Source organism: Rhincodon typus, chromosome 5 (assembly GCF_021869965.1).
Source record: "Rhincodon typus isolate 14 chromosome 5, sRhiTyp1.1, whole genome shotgun sequence".
Taxonomy (NCBI): Eukaryota; Metazoa; Chordata; class Chondrichthyes; order Orectolobiformes; family Rhincodontidae; genus Rhincodon; species Rhincodon typus.
In genome coordinates this window covers 28,283,695-28,303,941 of record NC_063336.1, presented here as the reverse complement: position 1 = coordinate 28,303,941, position 20,247 = coordinate 28,283,695, and the positions used below count along the sequence as shown (strand labels likewise).

Genomic DNA, 20,247 nt, shown 5'->3' with positions numbered 1-20,247 from the left:
GTCTAGGCCTGAAACGTCAGCCTTCCTTCTCCTCTGATGCTGCTTGGCCCGCTGTGTTCATCCAGCTCGACACCTTGTTATCTCAGATTCTCCAGCATCTGCAGTTCCTACTATCTCTGAAACCTTCTTATTAGATATGTTGTTATTGATGACTCTGTGAATGTACTGCATGAGGAGGTATCAACACCTGTAGTTGAGGAAATGCAACTGCCTAATGTAGACATCCCAGAAAACTTGATTTTTCAAATTTTCCAAACTTTCTTGAAAGTGTTTTGTGAGCTGAAGGAGAAGCAATTGAATATTTTTCTACACCAACCTATTGTTGTCTACATTATTGAAACCTGAGATTCTTCTGATCTCAATTGTTCAGTTCGAGCGAGCAAACCTTTTGCCAATTGCTTCTGTAATGTTTATTTGTGTGAAAAGTTATAGACTGCATCATAAACTAGAGATATCCAAGTAAAAACGCTGTGAACCTATGTATGATTTGTGATACAGTACACTTGCGATGGATTTGTTTCTATTGCTTGGCCACTGTCTCAAGCTATTCGGAACTATGCACATTCTCACTGACAAATTCAGCACCAAACTAACTACCATATTTTTGCAGATTTGTAAAGACTTCACAGCCATTTAAAAGTAGCAGGTAGGACCCCTTTCCAAGATTCCTACCCCAATTCGTGTTAACCAAAGTTTTGGTCATGTGGGATAAGGGTATGGATGGTGAACCCATACCTCATATGGCCAGCATGGCAAGCTCCATTGACAGGGTTGGTATGTCTCACCTCTCCTGTTTTTATACAGTCATGCCAGCTCCTCCATGACTTGTATTTCACAGTCCTCAGAGGAATCATGAACTTTAGGTGGATTTGAGGACATCTTTTAAAAGTGTGGCCAATGGGCCTTAACAATGCTCCTGGTCCCAGTGCCACTTTTCATGTCAATTCCCACCTTTTGCATCCCCCACCCCACCCAATACCTTCATGGCAACTCATGGCAATTCCATACCCATTTGTCCTGTCTATACTCTATTCAGAATCAATTAGCTCTGTAATAATAATTGTATGTGTGGAACTGCATATAATCAACAACTTGTAAATTTTAGGAGCAAATTACTGCAGATGCTGGAGTCTGTACTGAAAACAAAAAAATGCTGGAAATCACAGTGGGTCAGGCAGCATTCATGGAGAGAGAGCAAGCTAACGTTTTGAGTCTAGATGACTCTTCATCAACTCTGATAAAGAGTCAATAGACTCAAAACATTAGCTTGTTCTCTATCCATGAATGCTGCCTGACCTGCCATGATTTCCAGCATTTTTTTGTTGTCAACTTGTGAATTTTCCTTAAAAGAAACTGCTATTGTTACATAGTTATAAGACTCTCAACCAACCAGACCTTTAAAGTGTCAATAACAGAAACTATTAACAACTGACCCCACTTTGTCTTGTGCAAGTAAAAAATGGGCCATTGACAATAGAGTATACAGTAAAAAATAAGCTTATTATAACATCATAAAGCTATCAATCATGTATAGTTTTTCCTTTTCCGCAGCTGTGTCAGTAAGGGTAAGCTTTCTCTGGGAAAAGAAATTGCTGAAGTTTCTGTTTTTATTTCAGATCTCCAGCATCCGCAGTACTTGACTTTTATCCTTTTATGGGATTCTGGGCTGTCAGCCAATCCTCCCTATGCTTCCTTAACTGAGAGCACAGATACCCATAAAACTTTTGCCTTCTCCACATTGCTGGGGAGAAGTGGTTCATCACATTCTTTGCTTTTGAACACCCAACATCTAATAACTAATATCTTCGACCAAGCCTTCAGGATACATTTCAATTCCATTCCACTTTGTAAGTTCCATGGCACAGGGAAATTTAATCCGGTAGGAGAGGGGCTGATGGGATCACAACCACCACTCCACCTATACCCTGGCTAAGTCATTGGCCAGAAGGCTCATGGACTGCCTTCCTATCCTGCCGTTAATTGAATAGAATATAATAGAATATCCTTTATTGTCAGACAACCTTAAATAAGCAATTAATGCACAGTTCATGACCTCATCTCACTGGTCGCTGGTATTAATACTGCAGGATGGGAACATCATTCCAAGGGATTCAAAACTTAATCGAGGGACCCAGCATCGGAAAGTATAGGCCTGCTAGGAGCCACCCTGCTGGTAAACCCTTCACTGCTCCCACTCCCCATCCTGGCATCACTCACCCAAGCCTGGGTCTCTCCTTGGCTCATGCTTTCAGTGCATGCCATTCCAGCCACAGCCTCCTTGCTATTCTGCCATTCGGTGGAGTTGCTGGTCACTGATGGGCTGACAGTTCTTCGAATGCAGGACTTTCATGCACCCGGCAACTCTGGCCTTGTGGAAATCTGTTTGGCTAATTGCCTGCCTGGTACTTAATTTGGCAGGAAAGAGGACCTTGGCTGGCTTTTCAGCAGACAAGCTAGATTCCCAAGCTCCAATAAATACCTCCATTTTCCACATCTATTGTGTGACTTGAGTGATTTTCTTGCTTCAAGTGTGGTTGTTGTCTCAATGCCTTAGTGCTCATCAATTGAAAACCTGCAAACCCAAAGACTTAGGAACCCGGTGTCTAAAATTGTTTTAATTCTTACAATGAATGTGGGGATCGTTGGCAAGGTCAACATTTGTTGCCCACTCCCTTGAGCTGGTTGGGCCATTTCAGAGGGCTGTCAAAAGACAAACAATTTCTATGTGTTTGGAGTCACGTGTAATCTAGACCAGTTGGATGGCAGATTTCCTTCCCTAATGTATCTTAGAGAACCAGATGGATTTTTATGGCACTAGTTACATGCTCACCATTAAACTGGCTAATTTAAATTAATAGGAATTAATTTTCTTTGTATTTAGTCATGCTTTAATGGGGGACATTATATTGCTGTTCTTAAAACATTAGTTATGTCCCTTTACATTAGCTATTAGTTATGACAATTCCTGTTGGTGCAACAGTATTTTAATTCAGTGTTAACTGAAACAAACAGAGGCAAAGAAAGATGAGGTCCATTGAGCATTATAATTCAGCTTCATATTAAGTCACTTGTCTGTGCAAATGTAAGAGACAGTTATCCCTGCCCTTTCCTTTGTTTGTCCAAGTACTTAATCTGCAAATTTCTCTTACAGATGCTCAAGCATCCCTGTACAAGGGAAGGGTAATTATATATGAATGGATAAATTAGGAGCAAACGTAGGCCATTCAGCCCTTCAAATTTACTCTGCCATTTTATTAGGTTATGACTGAACCAATTATGGCCTATGTTTTTTTCTGCCCGGCCCTATATCCTTTGACTCCCTTGTCAGTCAAGAATCTATTGATCTCAGCCATAAAAATATATTTAGCCTCCCTTCGCCCCCACACCGCCACCTCCAGTATGTCATGGTTTCTGCCCCGAGTGCACAAGACTAATTCTATGTAGCTGCCATATATTGACAGAGCTCATCTTGAATATGAAGGCCCTCACCTCTTGAATAACCTTCCAATTCCCCTTATTCAGCCTCACAGATTATTACCTAGGCAAGATGCCAAAAGGCCACTGTTGTTCCCAGACCATATCTGAGGATAGGCCTCCTTAGTTCGAATTCATGCTTAACAGTTAGGAGCATAAAATCTCATCAGTTGATATATTCACTTCATAATTTATTAAGGTGTGAAACAAATGTTTCCCCTGGAGAAAGTCACTTTTGTTTAAATTTCACGCTGCAATCACTGGCAGTATTGAAAAAGAGAAACGAGAAAAAAAAATGAAACAGTAACTTTAGCAATTTGTCAAACTACCTCTCTTTTCTTTAGCAGTTTTGCACCATTTTCAAAGACTGAGCCACATGACATGCATTTCACACTGGGCTGCCCCATCGATCAAAGTAAAGCTAATTTTGTGACAGTGCCATTGCACACCATAACCATTCTTTCAGGTGCTTAGCAAACAAAGCTATCTGGAATCAATGAAAATGCAACTCTCTGCTTCTATTCAGTGCTGACTTGCCAATCCCACTGTGTCTAAGCATCCAGCATGAGTGAGAACATGCTCAGGCTTTGATTAGAATTGGAACTGTGCTCCATACTGCTGAGATTCTTAGAGAGCTAACTAGCCTGTTGCTGAGCAGGCAGGACACTGTGAAAATGCCATGATGAATTTAAACAAACTCTAATGAATTCCAGAAAGTTTTTTTTAAGAAAGACGATTGTAATGGTTCTGGGATCTTGTGCATTTCTAGGACCCATGAAAATGTTTGTCATCTGACAGGTGATCAGTTGCTCACTTCTAGCTGCTCTCCCTTTTGTTTGTTCTCTCTCTCAGTCTAAGTTCCACTGGCTCCTCTTCCTCCTTTGCTGGACACTCACTAAGGCCTTGATTTCGTTTCCTGGGTCACATGTGCAGACTGACAGAAAACCCATTTCCATGAAGCTGACTTCTAGAAATGGTCACCCACACTCAGCATTTTCAGTCCAGGTTGAGTGGGGGGGCGGGGTGGGGGGGGAGGTGGTGGTGCCAGTGCGGGGATGTGGCGGGGGGAGATGAGGACAGGGTGGCTGCATAAGAAGGTAGTTCAAATGGCCAGGAAGACCTAAGGAGGCTGCTAATTCCTCAGGTGGGCTAGGGGTGGGGGTGGGGATGCTTGCCAGGGGAACTAGCACTGTGGTCAAAATTACAATAAAGGAATGGTGTAGTCAAAATCCCTCCAACCATCACACCTCAAACCACAAGCACCCATGCACACAGGAGAAAAAAAAAGTTCTTTGACTTAAAGTTCCAAATCACAGACTATATTCCGTAAAACGCTCTCATTCACAAAACAAAGCCCATTTTAACAGGTATTTACACTTCTTGACATTTCTTGACAGGTTGACATTTCTTAACAGCCCTTGAAACTTCTTGATAATTCTTGAGAAGTGGTCATTACTTGACACTTATTGGCAAGCTCCAATCCCAAAAGTACAACACCCTCACTCCCACCTCAGTGATGCCTTGGAATTATATCCACACGGGCTCTCAAATTTTCTACATTGTCTGCACAAAACAAATACATGAAGGACAGACCTGCTTTAATCTCACACTCTGTGTTTCCCAGTCCCATTTCAATGAAGTTGAGATATGCTGGGTTTGGGCATTGGACTTAGGATTCATGATATCTACTCGTATCATCGCCGCAACAGAAAGGCCCAAGTCTCAGCCTGAATCTTGCTATTGTGGAAGTAGGCCGTGAATTTAAACTCCTCTGTAAAATCTGACCTCCTAGATGTAGACTTGAATGCAGCTCTAAGCCTGAATTGTTTTTGAAGCTGCTTTTTGGATGACTCATTTCTATCAGTGTATTCAGTTGTTCAGGGAAGTGTGAAAATTTACTGCACAGTGATTGACCCTGTCGATCCATCAGGTGGAATGTACTGAAGGTGACAGGGTCGTGGCTGAGGTCTGAAGATCGGGGGAGAATGCCACATTACCTCTTTTTGGAAAGAGCTGCCTCATCCTGCATCTCTCAGGCACTTAATAGACAGCGATGGGCCTTTCCCCAGGATCAAGGGCACCAGGGGCTGAAGTCCCACCTGCCCAGAACTGTCAGTGAATCAGCAGTGGCCATGACCAGTGTGACCAACCCCACCACCCCCATAGTCTGTAATTAGGGAGGAACACAGGCGAGTGACAGTGGAAAGGCTGTCACAAGCGAGATGAAAAGAGAGGATCAACAACAAGGGTGAGTGTTGGCTCTCAAACCACTCCCACTCCCTGAACTAAGGGTCCTCTCATCCCCTTCATTGGGGCGTCACAAATAAAAAAGATACCATGGCTTGCTTGTTATGCTCCTGGCAGGATGAGCTGGGTTAACACCAGTGGTGGAGAGAAAAGGGCTAAATAAACATTGTTGGCCACTTGAGGGTCCTAATCTGAGCTCGCCTGAGAAGATTTTCAATCTTTTAATTTTAGGTGCTTTCATGCACCTCATGTTTTTATTGACTAGCATGTATAGTTGATTTATACTCTATTGAGTCAGATACAACTGCACATACATGTCCAGAAGCGTTAATTAAATTTTATTTTTGACAAATCTCATATATTCCAGCCAAACAGCAACATTGAACATTTCAGTCTGGGAGAATGTAACATTAGAGAAAACATGTCAATAAAAACACATCAGTTGGCATGGCTCACGTAACAGAGAAAATTCGAAGTCTTGTTTTCCAAGGATGTTTCTTTCTCTGTGAATGCAGATCCTCTTTTATATCCTTTCTTATCGTTGCTGGGTTGAAGTCAGCACCCTGCCTGAGCTGGATCTTCTCCTTGTCTCCCAGGCTTGACATAAACTTTATTACTGGAAGAAATGTATGACCAAACAGATCCTGCCTGCTGAGTTGACAATCTGGTATCCTTGCAGTTTGTATTAGAAAGAAGCAGTTCTGCATTCATTCTGCAGTCAATTGTTCAGTCAAGTGGATCAGCTAACCACAAGTTTGAATGCTACTTATTCTTAAAATCCTGTCAGATTCCAAATTTGCTCAACTCATCCTGCCATGTAAGGTTTCATGAAAGAGAAATAACCTCAGCACTCTCACCATCCTCAAACCATAGATTTCACTTCCTTATCCATTTACTTCTTCAAAGATCTTATGTTTGAACAGTTCCTTGCAGATATGTAAATCACTGATTAAAGCCATTTCTGAAGAAGGGTCTAGGCCCGAAACGTCAACCTTCCTGCTCCTCTGATGCTGCTTGGCCTGCTGTGTTCATCCAGCTCTACATCTTGTTATCACTGATTAAAGTTGATTGTGTTAAGAGAGTGTTGTATCAGGATCAGATTATCCTGTTTGCCAAATAAAAGTTAAAATTAACAGTTATATCAAACAAAACATTGCAATGTTAAACCAACAGGTGCCCTCTTCAGTCAAGTCACTGGAGAATTTTGGTGCTACCCTATTTAACCCTTTCATTCTGATCCATTACATTCACCTAAACTATTGTCCAGACCTTAGCTTTCTCATTAAAAATTTATTCAATTAACAGCATCCTATCTTCTTCATGCTTTGCTGTAAAGACAATCAGCAGAATCATTTCAACAGGGTAGGTTATGGCGAGATTGTGGCAGAAGCATGCAAGAAGTCCAGTGTGGCTCACCTTGACCTCAACAGCAACTCATTGCATTTTCTGTGCTTTTGCCAAGTAGCAAGGTTAGTTTCTCACCAGGCATTTGTGAGTTGCTAATTAGGGGTGGTTTTGTTAAATACCACACTAATGCCACAACTCGCTTCCTTAATATTGAGATTCCTATCTTTCCAATTGTGCTGAACGTGCTCGAGATCAAGAATTCAGGACATCAAACTTAGAGCCGATATCTCGTGTCTTCTGCTTACTGCTCTCTCCAAAGGACTTCTGTGTTGGACATTGGGCACCGACATCTCACGGCAGGCTCCATAGGCCCAGGCCACAGGCACTCCATATCCACAGATACTGTCATCCAACTTATACCAACCTCTAAGAATGTGCATCATGGCACATCTCTGATCCAGTTCCAGAACACTTTTGCACTTCAATGCTGCACCTTAGGCTGGACAAGCACTATCATGTAATGATGTTGCAAGGACACTGTGTGCTCACTGGCCAACACCCAGCTCATGGACTGGACCAAGCTGTATCTCCAGCCTGTTCAGTTGTTGTCATAGTGCTCACTCACTCTGGCCCTACCTGGATCTTCACAACATACTTGCCTTGCATTGCCTTGCTTTGCTTTGCTTTTTCGCACTTTGCTGCCTAAGCCAGAGATACCAGGCTCATAGTACTGTGGTTTTGCCTTGTCATTTAGTACAGATACAAAACCAGGAACTTAGTCTTGGTTATCAGAAAGCCTCACTCAAGTCAAGGGAGATTGCCTTCAGTCAATGGCTCCAGCACAGTAAGTCAAGAGCATCCTTTAGTCTAGGGTTTGGATACAATCAATCAGCCACTCAATGCAGGATTGTCTCCACATAAGGGGTGAAGACCTGAAGGTCAGGCAGCCCACTACCAGTCTTTAATCTTCCTGCCCTGCTGTAAGCTATTTACTTCCTGGAATGAGAGAAAGAAAGATAAAATGAGAGATGAAAGTGGATGGCACAGCTGTTACTTTTGAGGCAGGTGGGGAGGTGTCCCAAGCGAGTGAGTAGGTATGAGAGAGCATGAAGAGTTGGTGTTGTGGGGAATTGGTGTTGGTGAGAGTGAGGGAGGGTAGATGTTGCAATGAATAGTCAGCGCAGTAGAACATGAGCCTTGCTGGGAGGTGGGCCCGGTAGAGAGATGGAGTGAATGTGAAGTACTGGGGAGAAAAAGTTGACACTTATGCTGGTGAATGAGGCAATATTATTGGTCTTCTTCCTACGTTGCTGTGCATTCCTCTAAACAGCTGAGATTGCACTGACTCAAACAATCTTGGACTAGGCTACTATAGTATGGTTTGGTGGCTTCCTCTGCTGGTTCTGACGAGAGAGATGTCCAGCCTTTGCACCACCCCATTTAGCAGGACCTCCAGGTCCTTGTCCACAATGTGGGTCCAAAATTTCCCTTTTCTACCATGTTCAGGCACATTTCAGGAACTGTGCAATGCAGCTCTGGACCAACTGTAGTTTTCCAGTTGCACAATAGCTTTTGAAGATGGCACTAGTGAAGTGATTGTAACAAGGTTGTAGAATATGATTTCCCTGATTGGGGCTGTTAATCTAGTTCATTCAGGGAGCCCTGGCTGATGTAAAAGGGTGAATGTCAGGGATATTGGGCCCTGAATGGCTGACTCAGTGAGAGGCAGTGCTATTGTCAAAGGCAACACATTTGCAAATAAAGCATGATTGGTGATCGGATGCTGACCTCTGAAGAGTTATTTAAGCCAAAACCAAGAATGCCAGTCAATTCTGAGTTGTCTGGCAACAGCATATAGTAAGATATGGTTGGAATCAGAAAAGTGGGATACCGTGCAGGCATGGTGGTTGGTTTATGAGGTAAGTTTGATGAGATACACAGGGAATGCTTGCTCAGCCTCATGGCAAAAAACAAAACTCTGAAAAACCTAACACATCTTGTACTTAGCCAAAAAAGCATTAGATTCAGCCTTATGTATTGGTAGGTTACTTAGTTATGAAGTAGGGATTGGATTTGAACCAAGTGCATTCCATCCTATATATTAATATGGATTAGAAGACCTACCAGATTTTCGCTCCGTTTCTAACACAGAGAGAAAAAATATCATTGTCAGTTGCAGTGTCATTGCTGCCTCTGGTTGCACTCAGCTGCCTTACAGAGACATAAGAGAAAACCTGGGAGCCTACTGCTTCATATCGATAGGTAGGATGGAATAAAATGGAAAAGGAACAGGCACATAATATAATTAGTTACAAAGCTGTAATTTCCTTAAGTTAAGATACATTTTTTTTGTTGAAAAAATATATATTCCATGCCTTCAAAGCCAGAGATAGTTTCGGGATACCTTCTTCATATTAAGACAGTTCCTATTTCGTAGTAACACCAAGAAGACCTATCAAATTAATTGATGGAGATGTAGGAGGCATAATTCCACACGTGGAGCCCTAGATGTCACTTAATAGAGGGAAATGGAAGTTGGAAGCTAATCATTACAACCAAAGAAGCTGTCCAAGAGTTCTTCAGGGAAGGATCCTCAGCCATTAATTTTCACCAGCTTCACCAAAGATTTTTGCATCTTAATGAGGAGGCTGTTTGATGATTATTCTACAATGTTCATGCCTGTTCTCAACTCCTGCAGTAACTGAACAATGCAGATCTTGCTCTACATTGAACTGGATAATATTCAGGCTTTAGTTGACAAATGGTAGGTACAATCATGTCAAGTGTGGACCAGCTTAAACAAAAGAAAACTATCCAACCACCTGCTGAGCATTAAGAGCAGTACCATTACCTGGTTCAGCCCCATCTTGGTGGACACCACTTACCAGAAGAAAAAGTGAATGAATCACATTGCGTTAAGTGAATGAATCACCCGAACACCGTGGTTATAAAAGCTGGGCAAAGAGGTCAGACAGTGGGTACTCAACAACAGATGACACAGCTCCTTACTCTTAAAAGCATTTTCATTAGCTGCAAACCTCTCCACTATCGAGAAGGCTTCAGTAAAGAAATGCAGAACACTTATCAGTTTGGGTACCGAAATAGGAAAATCCAAGAAGCTCGACACCATCCAAACAATACAGACCACTTGATTGCTGCCACTGATATTTCCCTTCTTCGCTACAAGTGCACTTGTCTCCATTATTTTTGATCTGTACAGGTGCTGTGCAGCATCCTAACAATCCATCACCTTCCTATTACTAAGCAAGATGAGGGTAGCACTTTCAATTACACACCATCACCTCTGATGCCCCCATTTGCATGAAGCATATAGAACTGATCCTTTCAATACCTAAATGATGCTGGTAAAATTGCATACTGTCAATCCTACCAATTGCCAATAATCTGACTTTGACCCTTCATTTTGAACACTGTTAAGGAATTCCAGAATATTGACCCAGAGATTATAAAAGTTTAAGGCAGATATTTTGACTTATTTTCGGAATGATCTCATTGTGCATCGCCTTCAAAATCATTGATGATGGAACATTGACATATGTTGAAAATAACACGTAAGATTTGAAGAGAACTTGCACTCTTGGTATTACTGCTCTATTCTCTTGATATTGATGCCTGTTCTCCTCAGTGGTGGGAGTGCAGATGAGGGTGGAGTTGTTGAAATCATTTTGTTGACTGCACTCACAATACAGGAACGAGTGCATATTGGCAAGTGACCTGCGCTGTTGGAAATGGTGTTGAACTTCTCGAGTGTTGTTGCAGGTGACTGGGGACAGTTTGAGGGGACAGGAGGTGAGCCTTTTGTTGCAGATTAAGCATTCTTTGTTTTGATTTTGTTGCCATTACACTGATATCTCTGTTTATTTCAGCTTCCGCTCTGCAAAGATTCCCAAAAATGTTGTTGGGGAAATCTCATGATGTAGCCAGGCAAAGTCGAGAGATGTTGGCTGAGCCTTTTCTTGTTGGAACTATCAATACCAAACACTTATGTGGCACAAATCTTAGGTGCCAGTTGGCAACCAAAGCCTGGATGTTTTCCAGATCTTACAGCTGTCTTTGCACTGATGGCAAAAGCCACATATACTGGTCTATAATTGGAGAAGCGGGAAATGAAGCTGAACACTGTAGCAGCACCATTAGCTCCACTCCTAACCTTTTTAATGGAATGAAGGTCACTGATAAAGCAGTGAAAAATGGTTGGAGTTGTGATTCTTCCCTGAGAAACTTCAGGAAACATACTCCTTGTGCTGGCTAATTTAGAAAGAACAATGGAGGCTGAGTTTCCATGTCTGTAAGGGGCAATCTTATGGTGCTGAAAGACAGAGAGATGTTGGGGACACAAGTTGAAAAAAAAAAGTACAGATGATGATATTTAAAAGTTTGCATCTACAACATTTTTGAAATGGCTGTGGCCACATGCATTGCAGGATAATTGGCAATATTGTTCACTTATGTTTAATGTTCAGACTATCATCCGGTAGCCTTGTACAATTAATACAGATTTATAATAATTTCGGAACTAGTTAGCTAACTTGAAACCCTTTTCCACTCAGGTGGTTCAGAAAACTCAACTTTCTTTAGAAATTCAGCTTTGCATAAATGTAATTATTTCCTTCAATGTAAGTTATGTAATTTTATTAAGGGTAAGAAAGCTTAATAAAAATTATTGTTAAAGTAAAGCAGACTTTTTAAAGATGAAAGACTGGTTCACGAAGGAACCTTAATGAAAATGCTTCCTCCAATTGGCCTCTGAGTCAGAAATTGGTGAACATGAGAATAAAATGGAGGCTATGTCTCTAAATGCAATAACTGTTTTAAGTGTTATGCAGGGAATGACATTTTTAATTTTGACAGTAATAGGGATACTGTAGTCATAGAGATGTATACCCACAAAAAGGGGGCAGATCTGCATGATGAGGATGTTTCAAAAATGTATCCCTTTGTGTTAGGTATTGGAAATTGATTCCACAATGAATTAAGTCAGTAAGTGTTTTGCCAGAAGATACAATGATTGCCTTCCTTCACCTGTCTTGATATCAATTCAAAGCATTTACATTTGTTTGATCATGTTTGTGGTCTATTGTTCTATTGTAGTTTCAAGGCGGAAGGGTTTTGCTCCAACAGTACTTGGTTATGTGGTACTGTTTTAAGTGATGTTCATTGTCACATTTTCCCTCTTTCATTTGAACTGGATATTCTCTCTGTAATTTCTTTAACCATCACTGATTTGATCCGGGTTGCCACAGAGCGTTTTTCTTGCCTAATCATAGTACTAATGAATGGTTCTTTTGGTACAAAATCTCAAATTTGAAACAATCCTTGTGATTGGATTGATAACTAAGGGCAGCAGACTTTAACCAGATAGCATCAAGGGTCTGTGGCATCCTATGCTCATAACCTTCTCAAAAAAATCCTTCAGCAGTCTCGAGGTTCAGTATGAAGGAGCAGAGAAATTGCTAAAATAAAAGAAACTGGGGAGAAGAGGTGAATAATATCATTATATCACCGAGCTGGCATCTTAAGTTTGAAATTATAGATGGCTTAGCATATACTTCCTGACAGAGGTTTAAATTAAAGAGAAGTCAGGTTTGGTGCAATAATCAGTAGGACCAGTAATCTTTCAGATATTAGCTAAGAGTTCAGTACTTGAAGCAATGGTGAAAAGCACAGTGGCTAAAATACTCTATGGATGTTACTGGCAATATGAACACCTAAAGTAATGAGCAGCAACTGTCATCTAAGTTGGTTCAGAATATGCACCTGCTTATTTTTTATTCATCATCTCCGAGGATAAATTAGGTAAGTTATTCCCTCTTTCCCCTTTTGTCTGTGAGATTGGAGATAAAAGGAACTCTTCTGTCAAGTTTTGAGATTTTTGTCATGAAGAATAAATGTTTATTCTTTCAAGCAAGATTCTTTTTTAATGAAATTAAAACAATATTCACAAATCATAATTGTTTGTTTGAAAGAAAACCTTGCTGTGCAAAGAAAACCCAGATTCTGTACATTTAATTTAGAGGAAACTGTATACGTCACAGTTTACATGCAAAAAAGGTGGCATTTTGTAATATTCAGTCTGCAGTGTAATCCATCAACATCCAAGCAGTAAAGTCAATATAGTTTTTCTCATTACGAGATCCTACTGTGCTTTCTAAAGCAATAGCAGAATTATATTACTGTATTTTAGCACCGGGTTCTTTGCACTGATAACAAGGCTGACTGTTGCTGGTTTTAATTCTATGACTAAGATCTTCAGGAATAAGAAGACACTGATTTATTTAGTTTGTTATGGAATATATTAATTCTATGCATAATGGAATGAAAACAGGTATAAGTAAAGTGCAATCATTTTATAATCAATATATTTAGAAACACACATATAAGATCCTACAAATAAATATGCCCAAAGTGTTTCATAGTGAGGGAATGGATATGCACTGAATGTTCGTTTAATTTGATTAAAATCTTTAAATCACAGCATTCCTCAGAAAAATGTTTAGTAGATTTTGAACGTACCAGCAAGCTCTCCTATAACATATTAAGTACCATTCATGAACTAGAAATACACCTAAATGTCTCACGTACAGGAGTGAAATTAAATTTGAACATAGGAATAATGACATAAAAAACACACTTGTCTATCCAGTCCTCCCCACATAATTATGATACTTTACATATCTCAAAACATATGCTCATCCAAAGAACCAAAAAAAAAGCATGATCAGCTGTGCCATGAACCTGCAAGTAAGTTTCCTCCAGGGAAAGGCAGGTCACTCAAAATGTTTTAACCCCTTTATAATAGCTCTTACTTAAAGAATATGAATTTAAACATGCATTATACCAATCCTCTTAATAGTTAGCTTTTTCGTTGCTCTGACGGTAACTCTGGCTGCCACATGGAAGTAATTGATTTGCTCAGCTCCAGTGGAGCGGTTAATAGCCAGTGCATTGCCTTTTAAATCTGCTACATACAGGGTCACCCAAAAATACTTTGTCCTAGGTCAAACAAGGAAGAAAAATGGCTGAGTGCCAAAGATTTTGAAGAGCTTTTATAACGTAAATAGCTTTGGGCATAATGAAAGAAATATACACTCACAGAATATTTTCCTCAAAGGATATACTTGATCTACTTTGCACAGCAATTTAGTTTTTGCAAATGCTTCCTTTGCTTTCATAAAGCTGCTCTGCCCAAAAAGCACTAAATAATAAGACTTACATTAATACAGCACTTTCGTGACTTCAGGATAATCCAAAATACTTTACAACCAATGATGTCCTTTTCAAGTGTAGCCACTGTTATAATGGAGAAATCCAGCAACCAGTTTGCACACAGCAAATTCCCACAAACAAAATGTGACATCATTTAGCTAATCTGCTTTTGCAATGTTAAGTATTGGATAAATATTGGCACACCTCTTCAAAATAGTCCTTGGGTGGTTTGAAAGTAAACAGTGCAGCAAAGACTGGGCTCAAAACATTAATTCTTTCTCCCTCTACAAATGCTGCTAGACTTGCTGAGTTTCTCCCGCACTTGCTATTTTTGCGTTAGATTTTCAGTATCTGCAGTTTTTTGTTTTATCTTACTGCCTAAAAAACATCTCTTCTGAATGATAGTACTGGATTGTCAGGGTAGATCTTTGTTTTTAAGTCTCTAGAATGGGACATACATGTGGAAAATAGAGTGCTAACGCCTCAGTTACATCGAATACTTCATTGCTGACATGGCTGAGAGGACAGCTAGGCCTGAAATTTCTGCTACATAAATGAACATACCTACAAGCATATAAATTAGAAGCAGAAGTAGCTCCTCAAGCCTGATCTTCCACTCAAAAAAATGATAAACAGATCTGATGATTACTTTACATTCTTCTCTACCTCTGATTGCCACTCAAGTCTTTGCTTATCAGGAACATATTTTCATCTGTCTCAAAAATATTCAAAAACTTTGCTTCAACTGCCTTTTGAGGAAGAAACTTCCAAAGCCTCAACATACATTGTGAGAAAAACTTTGTCATCTTCTTTGTCTTCAATGGAAGATACCTCATATTTAAACAGATCAGCCTAAGTTCTAGATTCATCCACAAAAGGATACAGCCTCTCCACATTAGCTAATCCTTTATCCAAGGTATTATGCTATTTCAGCCCCACAAACTCTTATTTTACAAAGTAGCCTTATGTGCGGCACCTTATTGAATGCTTATTGGAAATTCAAATATGTAATATCTACTGGTTCCATTTTATCTATCCTGCTTGTTACCTTCTCAAAGAATTCTAATAAATTCATCAAGCATGTTTTCCCCTTAATGAAGCCATGCTGACTCTGCTTGATTGTATCATACATTTCTAAATACTACAAACATGCAAACAAGGAACAACTGTAGGCCACTCAGCCTTTAAAGACGGCTCCACTGTTCAGAGCTGATCTGGTTTTAACCTCAACTCTACATTCCTGCACATCCCCAATAATCTTTCATCACCTTGGTAATCAAGAATCTATCTACCTGTGCCTTAAAAATCTTTGAAGATTCTGAATCCACTGCCATTTTGAGCGAGGGAATTCCAAAGACTTACAACCCTCCAAGATTTTTGTTTCCTCATCTCTTTCTTAAATCAGGCCTTATTTTTAAACTATGATCCGTAGCTCTAGATTCTCCTACAAGAGGAAACATCCTTTCCAAATTCACTTGGCCAAGTTCTCGCTGGATCTTATTTGTTTCAAATAAGTCATCTCTGACTCTTGTATACTCCAGATGATACAAGCCCAGCTTGTCTAGCCTTGCCTCAGAAGACATTCTGCTCGTTCCAGGTATTAGTATAGCTAAACTTCTCTGAACTGCTTCCAATGCATTAACATCTTTCTGTACACAGTACTCCAGATGCGGTCTCATCAAAGACTTGTATAACTCAAGCATAACCTTCCTAATCTTGCATTCAATTTCCCTCACAATAAAACATAAAATTTTATGAGCTTTTCTGATTACTAACCTCCAGTGATGTCTGTACTGTTGGTGGATCCTAAAATATAGGGAGGCTGAGATAACTGTTGTGACAATGCAACATTTCTTGTCCTCTGTGCAGTATAGAGTCTACAAAAAGCGAATTTTTAGAAAGCCAAATAAGGTCAGTGAAGGGAAAAGCAAATCATTAAAGTTTCAGTTGCAGACCCTTTTCATTTGTGAAAAGGCATATTAATACAATCAACAGGAAGAGGGGGAATCCTGGATTAAATGATGCAATGAATCATATCAGTCAAATAAAGAACAAGCATATTAAGGTATTTAGAAAATTGGCAGGTGGAATGGAGTTTTACTTCATCCCAGAGAAGTAAAGTTGATGTTGCGGATTGAGGTCAGCAGAAAAGATTATTGGCAAGATGTACTACGGGCTAATCACAAATTAACCTCTATCTTCACCTGCAAAATCTAAGGAAAGACAATATGTAGAGAGAGCTAAGTAAGTAATACTGACTTATGAAGATAATGAAGCAAAATCTTGAGATGTAACTGGTTGACCAGGAGCTACCAAATCATTTTGATACAAATTGGCTTAAAGGATATAAATGCTTACCTTTAGCATTAATCTTCAGCATTTCAGCTGCAGTATGCAAGATATAGTAATTACATTGATTTTTAAAATCTACATAAATCCTAGCTAAGTCAATAATATTTTGTGTGATTTTTCATAGCCCAGTGAGCATTAATGCAAAGGACTGAATAGGAAATGTCAATTGTCTTTTTTCTGTAATATTCAAAGCTTTTGTAGATAGTTGATGAATATCTCACAAGATTCGGGGACCCTGACAATGTTATAACACCTCTACATGTTAAATAATCATTATTGTAAGGAGTAAGGTCAGGATATATCCCAATCATAATCTTATTGAACAGCTTGTGCACAATTGCACTTGTAAAAAATGTCCATCAAAACAGATCTGTGCAACAAATATACAACATTCCTAATAGTTAATACTGTTGCCTGTACTGTGAAGCCATCATTAGTATTTTATTTTTGGTGCCAAGATTTTGATTTGCACAATACCACATCTGAAGCATAAAACCCATGCAGAAGATTTCACAATCATAGCTGTCATCATGCTCCATTTTCTTCTCACTGAAGTGTTAAATACTTGATTCTGACTTTTGTCCCAGTTTGAGAAATGCCATATTCAAATTGATAATATTAAATTCTTCTGCTAATAAGGAAATTTTATTTTGATTTTCTAAGATTTTCTTCCTCTCCTGTACTGTGGATAGATTGAAAACAAAAATGCTGGAAATCACAACAGGTCAGGCAGCATCCATGGAGAGAAAGCAAGCTAACTTTTTGAGTCTGGATGACTCTTCATTAGAGCTGAAGTGGATAGAGGGTTGTTTCTGTTAAATAGTTAAACTACCAGTTATATTAGGTGTTGCGAGGCAGGAGTTGAAAATGTATACTTTCTCATAGTAAAGTGACACTTTAGTGTGCCGATGCTAAGTATAGAGAAAGTCCATCTTGTTTAGTTTGAGGGAAATATTCTGCATGCTAGACAATTTGGTTTGTTTTACTTTCTGCTCATCTACTAAACTAAGGGATGTTACCCTGCAGCAATATGTGATAGTATTCTTTTGGTGTTTTGCAATTAAAGGCTCCAACATAGCATAGCTAGAGGGTTTCAAAACAGATCATGCAGTGATTCACGCAGTGTGAAAAGGAGGAACTGGTCTGATGGTACTGTTCACAAAACAAATATACAATATGTATTGATGTTGTTTCATTTGCAGCTTTGAGTAAGTTCGTTGTATCCCCTGCAATTCTCAAACTGGCAAGAATAAATGCATTTCAAAAGTACCATTGGCTAAAATTGTTTGGGATATCCTGTGGTTGTAAATAGTGCTTTATAAATAAAAGCTCTTTCCCTTCTTTTCTGTGGAGATGAGTGTGGCTCTCCATTAGACTAAATCAAGCATGAACTCATTATAAAGCACTGCCAGGAATAAAGCTACATGCCAAACACAATATTACTAGAAATTATAAATGCTTCTACAACCAGAATTCATATTATTTCTCCAACAAGAAAACTTTTGTTGTTATGTTTAAACATTACCCATGGTTCTGTGATTCTAGTCATCGTCACACACTCTTTGGATGCACAGTTTTCATTGGGAATGAAAGGTCTGAATCTTAAATAATCTGATTTCCAAGTTACAAGTTATAAAATTAATTCTTGAATTTGGTTTAAAACAATGACCTGCTGTCCAAATGGAGACAATGAGGAAAGAGTTGGTTAGTGGAAGAAGTTGGATAGTTCATTCAAAGAGCAAGCGTGAGGAGTGGAGGACCATCCCTCCAAATGGTATGATGCTCTGGGAATGATAAACTAATGACCTACTAAATAGTTATAAAAATGTGTGAGTTTATTCCCAAAATCAACATTAGGAACCACTGGATCAATCGGATTTATAATTTCCTTTTGTGTAGATCAGTTTGTAGATCATGGTGTCAAAAACCACATTTTAAAAATTAAGATTTTGGTTTTCAGGAAAATAAACCAATTTGTTTAACTTCTAAAGCCCAATCATAAAAAAAAGAAAATGAAAACAGAAATGCTGGAAATGCACAACCATATCTGAGAGTAAGATAGTGTAAAGTAATTGCATTTCTCTGGCTTGTGTTTCGAACCCTAATATAGAAAGAAATCAGATCAGAACAAATCATTGCTATCAAATCACCATTTACTTTAGAGAAAAAGATTGAAGATCTCACAGCTAGTCATGATTGAGCTGCAAATTGAAAGTTTCTTCCTTTATAGTCTTATCGGCTACAATTTAATTGAGGCAACTATTGAAAACATTATAGTGTTAGCAATGTCCAAATTTGTGTCCACCCATTATGGGTGTTGGTGGCTAGAGTTTTCACAGGGCTTTGAGTTCTGTTACAAGATTTGAGTTGTTTCCACTGTAAGTGATCTCAAATGATGTACTGTACAATGCATAAAAGGAAGGGACAGCTAAAGATGCAAGTTCAGCTGTATCCCACAGAGTGGTGAATACAACACTGGACATGAACATGAACTGAATAAAAAGTGAACAGAAAGAAAATATTGTTTCCTCCACAATAAAACAAGTGTCATTAACTTCCCTGTAACACTGAATACATGCCAACCGTAAGGTGTGTCAGTACATTTCTGACTAAGTACATCTCTGAATAGGCAAATCTCAACAAATAATGATGCTGCAAGTGAAAAGCATGCAATGTAAAATATTTACAGGTGAAATTTAATTTTGGGAATCACCTGCACCACCTTTGCCCTCTCTCGTCTATTGGTAATATATTGGGTAGAATTGTTTCTGACCATATGCAGCGTTTCCCTATTTTACCAGGAGGCTCCTACATAGCCAACCTGTAGTTATAACATTGTTAGCTGATGGTGGGCTTCAGCAATGAAATGCATCCCTGTCACTTATCTGCATATATTTCCCCTGCATGCCAGTGGCACTTTAAAAATGAATTGTAATTACCTTAGAAATGGCAAAAAGCAATGGAAATGCCACTCACTTCCATTTAAGCAATAAGGAATGACATACTGTTGACAAAATCCCCTCGAAAGAGTTCTTTTTAAAGCAGAGGCAATAGTTCATATTACTGAATGATCCATGACGGATAACTTAAATAATTTAGAAGCTCTGAAAAAATGTGTATCTCGGCAGTAATGATAATCATGCAACTTGAAATATAATCCTACCTTTACTTTCCCATAGCTCTAAGTTATAATGGCCTAACTTTCAATTCAGTGCGGAAAGCTCTGAAGCAATATAATCACATCACCTTTGACAATTGCATAATTACACAAATAATTTTAAGTTAAGATATGCCTAGGGAAAATAAATTCAATCAAAATGGAATTTGTTATGCCACAATTTGCATTTTACTATTTGATAAAGACCTAAGCTTCTAGCTGGTGAACATAGGGTTTTGAGGTTGGTTGGCTTGCCAAGCTGGTTTGTTGTTCCACAGACGTTTCATTACCGTGCTTGGTAACATCCTCAGTGCAGCCTCTGATGAAGCGTCGGTGTGTTTTCCCGCCTGGTTTTTAAACTCTGGGGTCCGTTGCGATGGATTGAGATGACTCACGAGAATTCCTGGAAGCATGGCACTCCACAAAGCATGCTATTAATAAAC

At 39.3% G+C, this 20,247-nt stretch overlaps 1 protein-coding gene across 1 annotated transcript in view; it reads left to right on the top strand.

Annotated features, from left to right (window-relative positions):
* LOC109911859 (glutamate receptor ionotropic, kainate 2) overlaps window positions 1–20,247 on the top strand; it is a 392,551-nt gene that overhangs the window by 314,175 nt on the left and 58,129 nt on the right. The window contains exon 11 of the mRNA XM_048596706.1: window positions 7,027–7,190. Within this exon, the coding sequence (XP_048452663.1) occupies window positions 7,027–7,190 (164 nt within the window). The remainder of the gene's footprint in view (window positions 1–7,026; window positions 7,191–20,247) is intronic.